The 17,477-nt window shown below is 36.1% G+C and overlaps 1 protein-coding gene across 1 annotated transcript in view; it reads right to left on the bottom strand.

Annotated features, from left to right (window-relative positions):
• Positions 1–2,593: 2,593 nt before the first annotated feature.
• The window catches only part of GABRB2 (gamma-aminobutyric acid type A receptor subunit beta2), a 179,046-nt gene continuing 164,162 nt past the window's right edge, over positions 2,594–17,477 (bottom strand). Inside the window, exons 10-11 of the mRNA XM_050905196.1 lie at positions 6,569–6,619; positions 2,594–2,941 (exon numbers count right to left, since the gene is read on the bottom strand). Coding sequence (XP_050761153.1) covers positions 2,594–2,941; positions 6,569–6,619 — 399 coding nt within the window. The remainder of the gene's footprint in view (positions 2,942–6,568; positions 6,620–17,477) is intronic.

The raw sequence follows: 17,477 nt of genomic DNA, 5'->3' as shown, positions 1-17,477 counted from the left end.
ATAAATTAATGTGCAGTTCTAGGATTCAATCTCTGTCATTTTCATAATAGCTGATGCAATAAACCAATGCAGAGAGTCAACATATTCTCCGTAAGGTTTTATATTTGATGTGTGGCAACCACAAACAGGCTGTGAGCTCCCTGTATTCACACTATGCTTCAGTGAAATAAGAAAGGAGTTGGCAGCAATTTGTGAAATGAAAGAAATGCTTGTACAGAAGAATACTATAAGGCTGTTTTTATTTATGATAATTAATACCATTCTTAAAGAACAGCTTTTAAAGAGAAATACTGAATTTTGAGGTGGCTCCTTTTCTTAGAATTGGGAAAAAATTCTGACATGATTCATACCTATCAGATGAAATTCCAAATGCATCTACAAAGCTTATTGTGTTATGCATGAAATGCAGTCAGAAATTAAGTATGTGAATAAAAAGGAACATTTTGACTTGGAAGGTTAATCGCATGATGAACGCCTGCCTCTACATATTGCAGAGTCTGAACCTGGAGGCAGTACATGAACGTACACACAGCTCCCTTGAAAACAACAAGTGGTGTGTATGCCTGGCAAACCCTATTTCGGGCTCAAAACTGTTCTCTCCCATTTGAAGCAGAAGTAAGCATATGACACGCTCTAAACAAAGTCAGAAAATTGGCCTATTAGTTCTCAGAACTGTTTTCCTCCTATCACTGTCATTCACTGTCAAATGGGGAAAAAAACCACAGGAACTTGTAAGAATATTACTCTTTTAAAGCAAGAACAAAAAATTCAAACAAAATATTCTATGAAAAATGTTCTTAAGAACTATCTTAAAGTATTGCCAAAGGAATACTTAAATTGGGAAAACGTATCTGCCTGAAAAAATTCCTTTACTATTTGGAAGATACTTGAATTCTAGTTTCTTTCAGAAATTTGCACACAGATGAGAGGTAGCATAGATACAACAGATGTGGCTTTTGCTTCATGAAATATTTTGTGTCAAACAATATTGGGGATCTGATTTAGTAAAAGCCATCAGGAATTTATACTTTTTATACAGTTCTGGCAATTTTTTTTTTTTCATTACAGAAAAAGGTTCCACAATGGACTAAATGGCAAACTCTACTTTGCCTATAAAATTCTATTTTTTGTCTACACTATTTTGCCTATAAGAGTAAAGCTCTACAGAATGAAAAAAACCCCTTTTATTTCAAAAAGTTTCCTAAAACAAAACTGAAATTTGCTAGTTTTTCAGTGGAAATCACCCTAAAGCAGGAAACATTCAAGAGTGTAATTAAACTCTTAAAATGATGGCTACTAAATTTTTCCCTTTAAAACGGTGCATTAAGGAAAACAAAATAAAAAGTGAAATGGTATTGCCTAATTCAGACTGAGAAAATACCCTGTCAGTATTTTTTGTACTGAAATACATATGCTCGGATCTTTACTGTTGAAAGAGGTACGATACCTTCAATCAAACTGAACGTAAGGTGTTAAGCATAACAAGAGTAGCAAGCATAACACTGGAAAGATTGCAAACTTGGAAGAAATCACACAACTCCACATGAGTATTTCAGACTAAGATGTGTACTGTAACTGACAACATTCATTTGCACAGTATATGTGTGTGAGTATATATACACACACAAACTTTTACATATATGTAGCCTTCCCGCTCCTTGGCCCTGTATTTTATAATTGCTCTCTAGCTCTCCCTACCCTAGAAAGGCAGGGCACCATTGGTTTCCTTCAGCCACCTAGAGAATTACTATTTGGCCAACCAATTTTGGCACTTTGGACAGATGATTTCCTTTCCCCAAGACAAAAGAGCAGCATAGGTACCCATTCAGAGTTGATGCATTTTTATACCGTTGCTACATTCCTCTATTGATCACGACTAGAGTCATTGTGACTGTGGGCATATGTTCTCTCTTTAAAATCCAAACAAAACTAGTGCTTTTTGCTTCAGCTTCTGTGCAAACACCCAACCCTTATATTAGCAGTCAAAGGTTTAGTTCTTTCAATAAATAACAGGAAACACCTGAATATGGTTGGGAAACCTCTGACCATCATCATCTTGGAAAGATGATAGGCACTACTTGTTTTCAAGTTTACACATTTAAAAGGTAAAGTGTATATGTTTCATAAGCATGATAACAACTTAGTACACTCTCTTAAGTGTAGATGCATGTCTCAGATATGCAGTTTCCCTGGGAATGGTATCTACTGCTGTTGAAACTAGAACTTGTTTCTCAAATGCCGCTCTATAATTTGTATCACTAAATTCATATGGCCACTAAAAAAAAAAAAAAGGAAAAAAAAAAGAGAGAGTGAGGGACAATGAGACAGAAGTGATTGTCAAAATCCAATTTGCCTTCACACTCAAAATGCACTTATATTTTGATAAGGGGATATGTCCATACTGCAACTTAACATATTTACGATTTAGCAGATACAACCAAAACGTTATAAAAACAGACCATAGAGTGGGCCAGCAACTAAGGTGTTTTAAAATAACTTTTTGTCCTGAATAGAATTTTTCTAAGTCCCACTTTTGGCTGTACAACCGATTTGAAGAGAAATCCAGTTCTTGCTTCCTGTGTGGCTTTGTTTCTTAGTTCACATAGTAAAGCCAATAGACAATATTGAAGAAGGAAAAAACAACAGGGAAGAATATGCGCGACCATCGATCTATGGCATTTACATCAGTCAAGTCAGGAATGGTAATTTTCAGCTGAGATGCACGTCTCCGTAGCCTACTTTTCTTCTGTGCCACATGTCGCTCCAGGGCGTTGCGACCAAAGCTGTGTCTGGGTAAGCCAGCTTTTCGGTACTGGATGCTTGAAGTGTCATACGCCAGCATAGTGCTTCTAGGGTCCCCAAGCCCCATCACAGCCTCGGAGGCAGCCATCTCATTTTTAATTTCAAGTGTGCTCAACAAAATATTTTCATGTGGATCCATCTGTAAAAAATAAGAAAGCAGATTTAACAGGAGAGAGAGGAAGCCCAGTCAGTTGCAAACTGAAGCCATGCTGACAAGGACTAGATCTAACATTACTAATTCATTGGATGTCAGCCTGTCTCAAAGACTTTAAAGCATAGCCGTGACTATATTTATTGTCATTTATTTGTGAACTCGAGGAGCAATAAGGCCAGTATAGTATAATGGAATAAATGGTATTTCCCTAGACCCCATGTTCAGTGAGCCGAAGCAATACCTGGAAATGGAGTACATGCTCAGCTCCTGAAAGCAGGATTCTGCCACTGGGTAGGATATCTGGGGCAAATATTGAACTTTTCGGGGGTTTTGGAGGGAAATCAAATGGAAAAGGGTCTGCTTTGTTTTGGTTTTTCTTCTTTCAAATGAAAGCTTCTGCTCTGACAAGAACTTCAGGTATTCACAAGGTCTCTCTGCCTCTATAAAACGAGGCCCAGAGCACCGCACAAGAGAATACAAATTTTCAACCGCTATGTTCCAAACAGGACTGCTGGTTACTTGGGGAAAGGCATCGACATAGTCTAACTATACCTATGTGGAAACTCTATTCTCCAGTGCTAACGAATTTCATAAATACAGTGCATGCTGTGGAGACCTGAACGCTGGAATAGCAGAGATCTGCAACTTCAAGCAAGGAAAAACATATACAGAGTGTAATCACATCAAATGTACATGGAACAGTTGTTTCAATGGGTAGTTTTAGCTACTATATATATTTTTTAAAGGCAGTTCAGTGAAAAAAATACTAATGCAATGTTGTAAAGAAACTCCTTAGACAATCAAGAGGATTTCAAAGATGAGGAACTAAATTCTACTCTTAGGCAATCTGGAGTAGATCTGAAGTATGGTAGGAGAACTTCAAAATAATCCATTTATAGAAAACAAATATAAGGTTATTTCGGAAGTTCTAATTCTCCTCAGCCTTCCCTCTAAGTATACATTTTGAATTGTGTAATTACAGAGTATAATTAAATAAAAATACTTTAAAAGCAATAATAGCTAATGAGCAGCTAATTAAGTACGCTGACTTAGTGATGGTAGTGTGGATATACTCCAGGCCAAATAAGAGATGAAACCGTCCCAGAGCTCCTTTAAGAATAACTCGGACACATTATTCATTTATCCTGTACATAATATACACTATGATTATTATTGAAAGTGTACAAACTGTGACTTTTGTGGATTTCTAAACAATAATATGGCATTAGTCTATTCTGTAATATTTAGAAGCCAGCAGTCAGCAGCAGGTACCTTGCTGCACTACCCAATATAGCACTACATTTGCCATTATTAAAAAATACCCATGTAACATTTCACATGGCATGGTGAGAGAACTGGGTTGAAAACAGTTGCTTTTTAGTAGCATCCACTGCACAGTATTATGAACTGGGAAGTCGGATACTCACAAAAGTACTTTGGACCTACTGAAACACTGCCATTTGAGTGATTACATCTGTTCAAGTGATGCATAAAAACTGGCATCACTGAGATGCCAGATTTCCCCCTCTCTCTTCCCCCCCGCCCAATCTATGTGAGTTTGCACCCCTCTAGTTTCATTATATTTTAGTTTTAGATTAAATATAATGACTCAATGTGAAGCAGCCAAAATCATCTATTTTTACTTGCTTTCCATCAAAACCATATGAAATCTTTGAATTTTCTAGTGTGTTAGGGAAATCAATCTTTATTGAGAAGCACTGGAAAAATGGGAAAGTTGAGCTGGAACTCAGGAAAAATTCCTTTAAGAACTCTGTAGCGTGTTATTGAGCATGGTGAGGAAACACTGTGTTCCAGCCAGGAAGGCCATCAAATCAGTTCTCATCTGCATTAGACAAAACTAAGGCAAAAAGAGTATTCTGCTATTGTAATGGCAACAAAAGCAAACATATGCAAAAGCTTTCAAATAGATCTATGAAACTTCTCAAGAGAACTTTCAAACATTTTCTTATGAGTGCACTTATTTAGAAAATTCTTATGTGATTTTTGGGGTAAGACAAAATTGGCTGTCATGTTTGTTATAAGATCTCAGACAAATAATAAGACTTTCAGTATCCTGCAAATAAAAGCAATTATAGGCACTTGGCATTCACTGATCCCCAAAATGTCTAAAAACAAATAGGGGAAGTATCTTACAAGAGGGGTGCAAAGCCATTTGGAAACTACACTTTCCATAGTTTCACATAGCCTTAAGAAAAGCATAGAAATTTTAGTTCCAATGACATCAGGGGAAGTTTGACACAACATCCACTAATGCAATGGTTTTACCCCTTAGCCCAGAGCCTGGGTTATTTTCACCTCAACGTTGTGCATTCTAAGATACTATCTTTGGAAAGATTTTAGTGCCAACAAATTTGTTCACATCTTAAATCTTCTCAGGATGAATCTACTTTAAGCATTTTATCCTTTTGATCTGCAATGATATTAGAAATTTGAGTGCTCTTTACACATTTGTATACTTTCTATGCAACACAAATGCAAGAAAAATTATTTTAATCTACTAGAGTTAGATACAGACATGTTTTAGCGACATGATATCACTCCTTCAGTTAAATTTTTGCTTTGATTCTTTTGTCACTTCTCATTTCAGTAAATTTCTTAACACAGCAAACTGCTGCAAATATCTGGTAATCTTGGCAGTAGCTAGTAAGATTAGTGATGCTGGGCAGAAAAAACATTTAGCAATATTCTAAACTATCGTCTAGGGCAAAGTGTCGTCTTCTGCATATATCACACTGATATCAGAGTTGGAGCACAACATTTTTCAATATTCCAAGACTTTTGCAGAAGAAATAATGCAAAATACAGTAAAAATTAGTGATGGGCGAACCTTCAAGTGTTAGAATAGCCAGGTAAGCACCACAAAGTTCACGTGCTTCTCGAGCACTAGTTTGACCCGCCTGCACCTGGAACAGTGGATTGACCATAACAAGAACCGCATTTTTCATGGTATTTTGAATTCCCAATCTGAAGAACTCCCAAAGTTCCAGTCCAGAAGTACAAATGAATGTGAAAATAAAAGAAGCAAACAAACAAACAACAACAAAAAAAACCCAGAAAGAAATTAACCTAACTTTTCAACCTTTGACAAAAGGTTCCTTGTCAGATTAGAGAGAGCTGGGAGTCTTATTTCCACCAAGTAGGTTCGCCCAACTCTAAATAAAACATGCTTTTGTAACTGAGTGAAGCCTGAGATAGGATGATAATGAATTACATTTATTGTACACAGCACCGCCCATTCAAAAGGATCCCAAAGCGCTTTACAAGCATTAGAAAGAAGAACCACTTCACTTCCCAGTGAAGCGCAATCACCTCTGAGGCGAAATGTGGTGACTGACAGTGCAGAACAATACACTATATTTTAGTCGAGGAAATGGAGAATGCTGTAGCCAATTGAAACTATGGGGTGGGTGAGTGGTGGTGGGGAATGTTAGGTAAGCAGAACAGTTACATAAATTGATATTTGGCCAGATGCTTGGGGTTGAGATGACCACGCTATAAAAAAGTGCCATGGGATCTTTAATGACCATAAGTGGTCAGGACCTGAATTTTAAGTCTCTGAGGATAAAAACATTAGAAAACAATGAAAGATACCTTTGTTGAATACATTTCTGGACAATGATATGTGCCAATTATTCTTCTGTCCTGTAAGTTAATAAAATCAAGACCAGTTTCCTTAGAGATAAGGTAGCTATTATCTTTCATTTAAAATTAAAGCACTCTAGGGTAATAATAGGACAACTAATTAAAAGATATAGAAACCTCTAAGCCAACAATTAGCATAAGTATATTCTGGCTTCAGAGGTGCTACTACTGCCTTGCTCTGCTCGTCAAGGTAACATAACGTTGTGATGCAAATGTATTTTTTCCAACTGGTCACTTGACCAAGGAAGATATGATGATATGAAAACAATTGTTAAAATTATTCTGGGGGAAAAGTAAGTGTAAAAGTGGTTTCAAAAGGAGGTGGAAGAAGGTTAAAAAGATCTCTCGGTGCTGAAGGATTGTTCAACCATAGAACTAGACTCTTTATGGTGAACAGGAGAGTTCAAACTTAATGGAGAAATTCCCAGGGACAAGAAAGGAAGGGAGGATGAAGATGAAGAAAAAGCAGCAGCAAGTACCATGGAAATAAAAGGTGAAAGCAGAAGTGGAGGAGAAATCACCAGAGCTCAGCAACCATGCAAGAGGGTGGGGTTTTTATAAATAAATCTTAAAGGTGGATGACAAAATATATGATGTAAATGATATTCACTTATAGGTCCAGGTCAGCTGGAAGAAAAGCTGACTCTGGAGCCTTGAAAGAGGCCATGACCTTTTTGATGGCCTCAAACAGAGGGAATACAGAGGAAAGTGTAGAAATGTTACCATTATATATTCTTCCTGCTACCTAGAAACTCCAAAATGATGGCTTTCTTGAGGAATTCCTCTTACAGTAATACATTAGCAACTGTAAAATACAAGGAAATTACAACTCCCACACACATACATACACACGTATGTACATTAGGAATCATCCAAGGATGACCAGATCTCTGAAACTACTAACATCGAGTAAACCAGCATCTTGGTGATTATGCTCTCCTGTTATGCCAAACACAGCTTTATAGTAGGAGGGAAATTTATATTGATGAATTGAAAAGATATAATATTGACACTTTTCCTTCCTCATACACTGTTCATTTTCATCTATAACCTTCAATTACAGTCAGGTACTGATGGGTCATTTTATGGCAGAATGGCTCAGAAGCCATGGATAAAATATACAGTAGGGCTGGAATTTCTGATGGAAAAACCTTGTGAAACAAAACAGTTGTAAATTCAAAAGAAATGTCCTTTTGTTAAGTAGGGCTGCCTTTAGCCAAAGTCAAAGTATGGTGTGCTAAACCATGAAGGCAGAACAGAAGTACCCAGTCTATTACAAAGATTAACACCTGAGATTAGGTCTCAGCATTTATAGGTCCTGTGAACTGACATTCTTAAGAACTGAAGACAGAAATAAAGATCCTTTTCGCAATGAAGACCAACATGACATGCCTAGACATACAATTTAATTTGTTAAAGACCTTAGTACTATCTATAGCATAGTTTCCCACCTCTTAGCAGCTGAGCTTTGCTTGGAAAACCAGTAACATCCCATTCCTGACTAGTCACAGTAGCTCTGGCAAGATTAGGTGAAAGTACGAAGTGCACTTTACATGTAATAGGGATCTTCCACCTCATCAGCAAGGTTTGACTTATTGATTAGGAACCACTGATGTCTGGGGATTGCACTGACTACACAAGGTAATGTGTGGAAGGTAGATAGTCCTGTATAAGCTGCTGCTAGGTTCATTCTGGAAGAAAAAAGAATTAATGATTTTCAAATGGCACCTGTCTAAAGCTCGACAGACATTTTTGACATGATAAGCAAGTCTGCTGAGATAAAGCTATATGAACTCATAAAGCACAAATGCCTAATATTTCAAAACATCCATATGTGAAACAATGTCCTTAAGAATGTAACAAACACTGCATTTCCACTGTCTGTACAAAATCAAATTTATTGCCGGCATTGCAGTAACTGTTTATGAAACCACGTTAACAGGCATTGGCTAGGATTGCATTATACACCTAAGATTTGGGTCAGGCTGTAAAGCATGCAGTTAGAGGACAGTAAAATTAGGTTGACTTATAATTTCAGGTTACTTTGTTTGGTTTCATGTCAGAAAATCCAGAGGCTAGTTTTAAAGCCTAAAAATCTAAGCAAAAACCCAAGAGACCTGTAAGAATTAAAATAAAGAAAGTGAGAGAAAATGCAAGATCTGGACGTGGAGCTTTAACACTGCTCTAACTACTTGTAATTTGATTTCTAGGCATCCAGTTTTACCCTCTGATATATGTGATTTCTTGATCACTATCATTAGTAACACATCAATAACTTAGTCATAAGTATTGTAGGATTCTGGAGAAATGGTTGAAAACCTATGCTTTCTTTCAGCATCCATCACTTACACACAAGATTCCATACTTAAGACATTGCAGAATAAGTGCCCACATAAAATGCAAGAGGCTTAAGTATCTCTGGCTTGATGACATTTGAATAAAAATAATGAAATATGAACTTGTTCAAACTGCTGCACAGAATCCAATGTTCTAAACCAAAAGTCAACAAGTGAAACAGGTAAAATCAGGACTGCTGTTTGAATTATGGCACAGAATAGGAAAAAATGGAGAAATGGCCTACTGGTGTCCCGTCTTCAGCTTGAACCTTACACCAACATTTTATAAAATATCTCAAAAACATCCCTGGGGTTTTTGGAGTAAAGGGGGATAAATCACCTTAGCCAGTCAAGAAAGAAAAATAGAGAGTACACTGTGATTCTGTAGAAAAACATCTTCCTCCATTTCTCTTTTGGCCGAGATAATTTGGTCCAAGGCAATCTCTAGTAAAGTGGAAGGAATAAATTATGTAAGTAAGGCCTTGATGCTGTACATGTAATTTCCATTCTAGTACAGCAAATATAGTTGACCATAAACACGAAACAGACATCTGATTCAGGAAATGAGCTTGTAACATTACTTAAGCAGATACATTAATTTAATGGGACTTAAATATTAAGGTTAGTCATGTTATCAAGTGATTTCCTGTGAATAAGACTTCCACTCTCAATCCAAAACCACGAACAATACACATAAGGAGGAAACAATTTTCTTTTTTTTTTAACCTGCAAGAACATATCACAATGGTGGACCTAAATATTAGTTAAGGAGAATTCTAATTGGGAAGTCTTCAAATCTGAATAAGCTTCATATTGATGATATTTAAAGGTAGTTGCCTTCCCTTCTAGAAATTTCAGGTACAGATTTCTTTTTTCCTCCAGAAGACTGCAAAATCATCACTCAGATCAAAACAATTCTTTGTAAGTGATTCTGTCTTAAAAATGAAACCCTTCCATGAAAGAAGAAACCTCTTCTATGTTAAAGATAAGCATCAAAAACTTCTCTAGGAGAAAAGTTGGAAAATTTAAAAATTAAGCTATCTGAACTTCCTGAAAGCATTTATTTTTACAAGGCAAATTTTGAAAATACTAAAAAGGCAAAACAACCAAAATCAATCTTTGGCTTAAAATAAACATAAAAGAAGCAATGTAAGTAGAACTGGTATTTTTGAAATTTCAGTTACAATTTTCAGTGACAATTTTTTACTACTGAGACTTTTAGGAGGAAGCAAAGGCAGGTGATTTGGAATAGAAATCTTCTGGGGTACCAATTAACAACAGCTCTAAATCCTACTGTTTCGCCAAGAAACAAGGTGTTAGGCAGCCCAGATTCTTACTAATACTGCTCTGATGAAGTATTTGTTATTTATTTGTTAAAATATCATCCCATTTACATGTATACATTTAATTCTCTTGAATATAATATAAATGAATAACACATCAGCAAGAACCTACATCCTAGAAGGTGCTCTCTTCCATCTGTGATAAATAAGACCAAAATTTCATCAAACTTCCGTTATGCCCATAAGCTAAGTCTCCTATTATGTTGTCTTACAAAATATACTTTAACAGATATACCTAGCACCAAGAATCTACTACAGAAACACAGCAAAATTGCTTATATAAGAAAGCTTCATGAAAGATGAAAACCGCATGGAACATTTGATTATCATCGCAACTGGCAAAATTTTTAAGGTATGATTTGGATGTAATTATGGTTTTGATATATGAACTAGACAGTAAAAATAAGGCTAATAAAGTTGCTCCTCTAGAACAAATTTCTGTAAAATACATAGATGTTATTTTTCTTGTTTGAAGTCAAATACAATGTGCAAAGAACTATACAACGTATACTTGTCATGAGAGTGGGTGGACTCTGTGGCAGTCTACCAGTATTTCATCCATCTGACCATGATATACTCACTTGTCAACAGATTTAGGCTCGTGATTTTGGGGAAGGCCAACAACATAATTCTTGGGCCCAGCCCAAAGATTAACATGGCCAGAGGCAGCACGAGGTCCAAGGAAACACTTTGGGAGCAGTGACAAAGGCCAGATAAAACACAGGAGAGAAACTGCAATTTATTCAACAAAAAACCTGAAAGAAAATTCTTGAGATTTTTCTATGGAAAATCACTGACGAGTTTTCATTATAAAGAAAATAAAGATGAATTTCTAACTTTTGACAACTTTGAAATTCCAAATTAAAAAAGATCTAGAAATGTACTTCTTATGATAATGTTCAGTGCTGATTTAGAAGCCCAAAATACTGCCAGTTCCATGGCTATAGATGCTGCAAGGCTCAGAGGACTAGATCTGACAATATTAAAATTAAAAGTCTTCTGTTTTAAAATAATAAAAAAATCTGAATTTGTTGACTGAATTAGAACATTCCTGCATGATTTACTTGTACACTGATAGTCTGCTGTTTTGGGGAGAGTCTAACATTTTGTCACTCATTTAAAAACGAGTGACAAGAATGAAGAAACTTTGTTGCCAAGATATGGGTAGTCATTTCAGATTTGTTTCTAAGTAAATTTCTGTGTATGCAAAATATACCAATATTATGTATCCTTGCAAATTTTGTATTATACTTAAATTGGTTTTGTGTATGCATTAATTCTAGAGAAAATAAAAACTGGATTATAGTTTTCTTCCTGACATTGTGGTGGCCTTTTGTGCTTGTAAATTTAAACCAAACATGTTCGATTAAATGTATTATAGTTCTATAGCAATATATATACACACACACATATAAAATATAAATATATGGATAGCAGGAGAATTTCAGAACACATTTAAAATGAAGGAAAAAAGACTGAGATTTTTTGGCAATAGTGTGCGGTTTGTTCTTGACACATTATTTTATGGAAATAAGTAAAAAATAGTTTACTAACATGCAGACATGGTCGGTGTTTATGTAAAACATGATTATGTTTAATGTTACAAAAGTTTCATAAGATGCATTTCAGGAAGGGTGATCTACTCAGAACTGAGAAAGCTATTAATGAGTTAATGAGACCAAATATAGGCTTATTTTTAAATTGCAAATTATTATATATTGTATATGCCTCATGATACAAAAAGGAAGAAGAAATAAAAGCTGAAGAACCATCCCCCACAACAGCTAGCCCTCTTCAAACAATACCTACATGGAATCAGCTTTTGGATCTTCTCCTCTGGCTGTATTATCATATACTTTAATAAACAAAAGACCTTCCATGCAACATTCAAAACTTATGTAAAGACACTTTTCCTACCCAAAACTGCTGTAGCTTGAACGTATAAAATCTCAGAATTCCATCTAGCAAAGTGTAAGCTAAAATCTTGAATTTCTGAAGACCTTCATTTCCAGTTACCTGCAGGAACCTTTGAATACTCAAAGAATACATAGATAGAAAGTGGCCCAAACAAAACATTACATGAAAATAATCATGTTGATTTAGGCTGTGTGACCTTTACTGTTGCATCCTTCAGGCCAGCCCAAAAGCGTGAAGTTTCTGACAACTACATTACCAGAAAGTTGAGTTCATTTTGAGGACATGAGCAAGGACAGGTATGCAGGGCTTTTTGTACCTAGCTTTAAGATGCATTAAGTTTAGGGAGAAGGCTCAACAAGTTTTTTGGGTAGGGAAGAAAACTAAAGTCAAGTCTCTCACACATCTAAAAAGAGGAATGGAGACATAAGAATAAACAAGATTTAGACTTCTACGTTTTGATATAACCTTATGTCATTACAGAGGGATTCTTAAAACTAGTATCTAAGGAGTAAAAAAGATATATTCATATATATAGACATATATGTCTGTATATATACACACACATATTTAAATTTAGGCATAATCCTACTGACTTCCTAACTTTTTTCCTAAGTTATGTGAGAAACTAACTCCTGGTGTCTATCTTTCTCCATATGCAGAATTCTAGGAAAGCAGCTAGTATCCAAAAGAATGAGTAACTAAGTGAATTTACTGATAAACATAGGTCTTCATAGCCCAGCACGATTGTTTCATTGAATTTAACATATATGTATGCAATACAAACCCTAATATCCTTTTAAAAAAAAGAATGTATGTATAAGAAAGTATACAATTTGTACATGTCTAAATGGATGCCCTGCTCATACGCTACATTAGTAGTATTTTGTTGTGAATACTGCTAGATATGTTATTCCTAGGTTGTTTGGGCTACTCTGCTCATTAACCTTACTCTATCTTTATCTTCATGCAAGACAAGCAGTCTCCATGGCATGCTGCAGAGTGATTGCACCATGTCTGTCCTGGGAATTAGAATGTTTCCACTGTTGGGAGAAAAAAAGGAAAAGAAAAAAAAAAAAAAGACTTTGAGGAAAAACTATTTTTGAAATATTGGGGAAAAGTCTTTAGAAAGTGTTCTAACACAGCAATTTTGGGGGGTTTTAATAGTGTTGAAAGTATTAACTTGCTTCAGTCTAGGTAATCTTACAGCCTAAAGAGCAAACAACAAAAAAGGTAAAGCATCATAATTCATAGTTACCGACAGACTAAAGATGGACAAAAACTATAAAAGAGGGATTTGAAATATATATCCTCCTTCTCACCAGTTTGGGATGCTATCATTCTGATTATGTAAATACTTCTGATATGAATTTTGTATCACCTGAAATTGATTTCCCCTGAATTGGATATAACAATGCATTGCTATCTGCAAAAAGAAACCAAACATGATCATTTTAGGCACTATAAATAAAGCAAAAGGGTTGACAAACAGTCACCTTCTACACTACAATAATATTTTTACCACTTAGTGCCACCCTAGTGTACACAATCCAGTGATCTCAAGATTCATGAGCACAACTAGGTTACATCCCCTAGCACATAACATTTAGAGTTACAACTTATTTTTTGGATAGAAATTGGCTGGCTCATGGCCATTCAATTAAACCTTGGCAAACTCTTTAGAGCTGATCTGCTTTGGGAAATCAGTTCACCAAATTCACTAGCCAGACACGCCTTTTGGACTGCAGCCACATACATTTCTTCCACTTCACTGTACATCATTTGCCTTTTTTGTGCCTTATTTCCCCACAATTTGAAATAATGATATAAACTGCATTAGTAGATTCTTTTTTTGCAACCAAAAGTGTGTTTAATTCAGGGTCACAGGTAGATGGCAGGTTTGTAGATGCGCTACAAAAGCAAAAGGGATAATGTGCTTTAAACAAACGGAGCGTACACGCACTGGTCTTACATTAATTAAACATGGCATTCGAAGGAGTGCGGCTGCAGAAAGAAAACCTCACGCAGTTGACTTGACCTTTATTCAGATGTCATGTGGAATACCACTACAGAGCATGGAAATAAATCACCTTCTGACTGCTTCTGCAAAGTGCTGTGGGCTAAAACTGGAACTTCCTCAAATTTCACTCCTATCAAACCCCTGGTTTCAACAAAACATGAAGAGGCTGGCTGAGCACTCTGTGCCTTGCTGATTGTTTCATATGCAAGTTGTTCCTTGATAATGCATGAATGTAAATTTAGGAGAAAGGCTGAGCTTTTATAATCCATGCCTACTTTTATTACATGTCCTTCAACAAACTTCTGTGTAAGGAATACCTTCTGACCCTGGATCAAGAATCAGACCTCGTGCAGTTTTACCTGTACTGCAAAAAAAAGGAAAACTCTCCTTGGAGCGGAAAGGAAGAGGATGAATGCTTTCACTGAAATCTGGACAGTGGCAGCATTAGCTCCAGCGATATAGAGCTGTGAGGATTTGAGATTTTAGACTAAAATTTTGAGAGTTTCATGTTGCCTTAGTGTTTTAATATCCTGTTCAATTTATTAACTGAGTCTGTGCATATAGCCATTTTAAAATTCCTCTTTTTTCCAGAAGCTTTTACCTCTTGTTGTAAACATGTTTTACATGCTTACTTATGTTTTATACTAGAAGTACCTCTAATGCGTAGGGTATAAGGTTCAGTTCTATGTAATAAATACTGACTGGTTTTAGGTAACTTTGCAATAATTCCTCCTCACTAGAGCTGCATTATATGATTTCTTCAGATAGAGATGAACAAATATTGCTGTAAACTGAAAAGGCCAGAGGCAAGCCAGCAGTAAATCAGAGGGGAAATAAAAGCATTAGCCAAGCCTAAGCTAATGAGCATTGCTTTGGAGCAAGGTATATTATCTCAGGCATGCAGCCCTGTTAATGCATCTTTACACCTTAGTCTGAAAATTGAGGAGAGCGATCTTGTCTGTTTGCAGCGCACTGAAAGCTATCCCAAGTTGGCCTGGAAAGGGCCACGTATATGTCCATGGATTCACATTGGCTCAAGTTAACACACTCCTTCATCTGACTCCACCCCTCTTTTTCAAAAGAGACATCTGTGGATATGACAGTGAAAAAGATGTACAGGCTCTTCCACTTATTCACTAGTAAAGCGGTGAAAAGAAGTTTGGAAGCTGTCATGGGAAATGGCAGGTAGCAAAGCAATACCTGAGCTGACTCTGTGCCGTTTCCAAGTGTGGTACTATAATGGATGGCATTGCTGGCACAATGAAACACAAAGTACTCAGTCTTTGTGTTCGAACAGCACACATACATGAGCCAGTGAATCTGAAAATGGGCATCTGGAGAAGGAGGATGCTGTGGGAGCCCCGTTTCTTTCCTAGACTATACAATGGCCAGAAACTGTCCATCCTCAGCCTGCCCAGTTGCGTAGGTGAAATAATTAGGTGCAATCACTTGTGAAACAGGTAATTGCATAGTCTTGTTTGTCTTAAAACTCTGATAATGCAGCAGAGTCCTCTGAAAGTGAAAGATGTGAGGAGAACTATTCTACTTTTCTGGTTAAACTTTGTCAGACTCTTTTCTTTGGTCAAAAAGTTGTAGGGGAAAAACTCAGCAGCTGAGACAACTTGAAGGGGAAGAAAGTTACCACATTAAGTGCAGCTGAGGGCAGGTTAAGCTTCTATTTGTTCTTTCCTTGCCATCTCATCTCCTTTAGCAACTGTGTGCTAATTTGGATATAACAACAGTGGGTCAGGAGGGTAATGAATTGCAAAGATACCTATATTTTTTTTAAACCTTCTTAGCTCACTAAGCCCTACATTCATTCTTCAAGAGAACATTTCTATTGTGATTCAAATCTATTAATAAGCTGTTTAATCCCATTATCATATTGAAGTTCCATTTTCTCTACTTGGTACCAAAATTTCTGATAGAAAAATATCATTAGTCTGACAATTTCACTTGTTTGTGATTTGGCACTGTGTAACAGCAATACACTGTAACTTTCAGGTGTGCTGACTGAATACCTTACATAATACAAAGACTACTGAGTAAAGAATTACTCATGGTTTTAAAAATACACTCAGTATATTTAAAAAAGGTCTTTGTGTTCAGAAAAAAACCCTTATCTAAACATGCAGAGGTTAGCAATGTCAGTTCACATTTATTTAAAAAAAACAAGACTGAATAAATCTGTATAAACAGTTTTATGAAGTGTTGCATAATATGCTGACATTTTTCCTCTGTTTTCCAGAGGGAAATTGCTTTATTAATGCTCACAATAACAACAGCATGATTGCAAAATTAGAGGTAGTTTTATTTATGTAACTTATGTTATCATGTACTTCAGGTATATAGTCTGTACACTTACAGCATCTCTGTGTTTTAAGCTAGGTTGGAAACATCTAGGCTTCAATTATTACTGCAACTGTATACATTCTAAAACCACATTCAGTGATGTATTTACGTTATGCAAAACACAATGCCACTTCTGTGAAGTGGCAAATCAAATTACTTTGAAAGAATATAACAAACAAATTTTATATAAGAAATGTTAATTTGCAATAATAAACTGTTCTAAATCTAGATGATCTAACTATAAAGAAAAAAATTAAAATAATTTAGAAATAATTTAAACACTACCTGAATAACATGCATGTAAGAATTAGAAAGATAGGACTAGAAATGGAAGGCAAGATGCACCAAATGATTATACGGTAATGCCTCTGTAAGGTTTGCTATCTGGGTTGAAAAAATGCAAGTATCACATCCTGTTTCTAGCTGATATCCTGGTAAGGAAACCATAGTGATGTCTAAGAAAAGACTGACAAGGTGGTCCATCAAGAGATGGATCTGTAGCCCTTTTTTTAACAAGAGCCTTGATGTAGGAACTGATATCAATACTCACAACGAGTATCATCTCTGCTGCCTGACACACTTCCAGTCTCTGTTGCTTTGGAAGAGGATGGCATACAGCTGCTTTTCCATTATAATCACCCCTTGTCAAATGTACAGATGGCAAGATGCAAGAAGCACTTCTTTACAGAGGAAGAAGAATCAGCCTTTCATTCAGCCCAGCACATTTACCATGGTCTTTACAGTGACAGTTCTGGTTTCCATTAAATTACTGCATAGCTGTAACGGAGGTTTTCTGATCTATCCAGAATAACAAATACACAGATATCATTGATATTGAAAAACATTTTCACCTTACTTACACCTCCAGAGAAGTCAATTAATGTATGTAGTAG

This window comes from Gymnogyps californianus, chromosome 14, assembly GCF_018139145.2.
Source record: "Gymnogyps californianus isolate 813 chromosome 14, ASM1813914v2, whole genome shotgun sequence".
Taxonomy (NCBI): domain Eukaryota; kingdom Metazoa; phylum Chordata; class Aves; order Accipitriformes; family Cathartidae; genus Gymnogyps; species Gymnogyps californianus.
The sequence above is the reverse complement of the archived record's forward strand: the minus strand, read 5'-3'. Positions and strand labels throughout refer to the sequence as shown.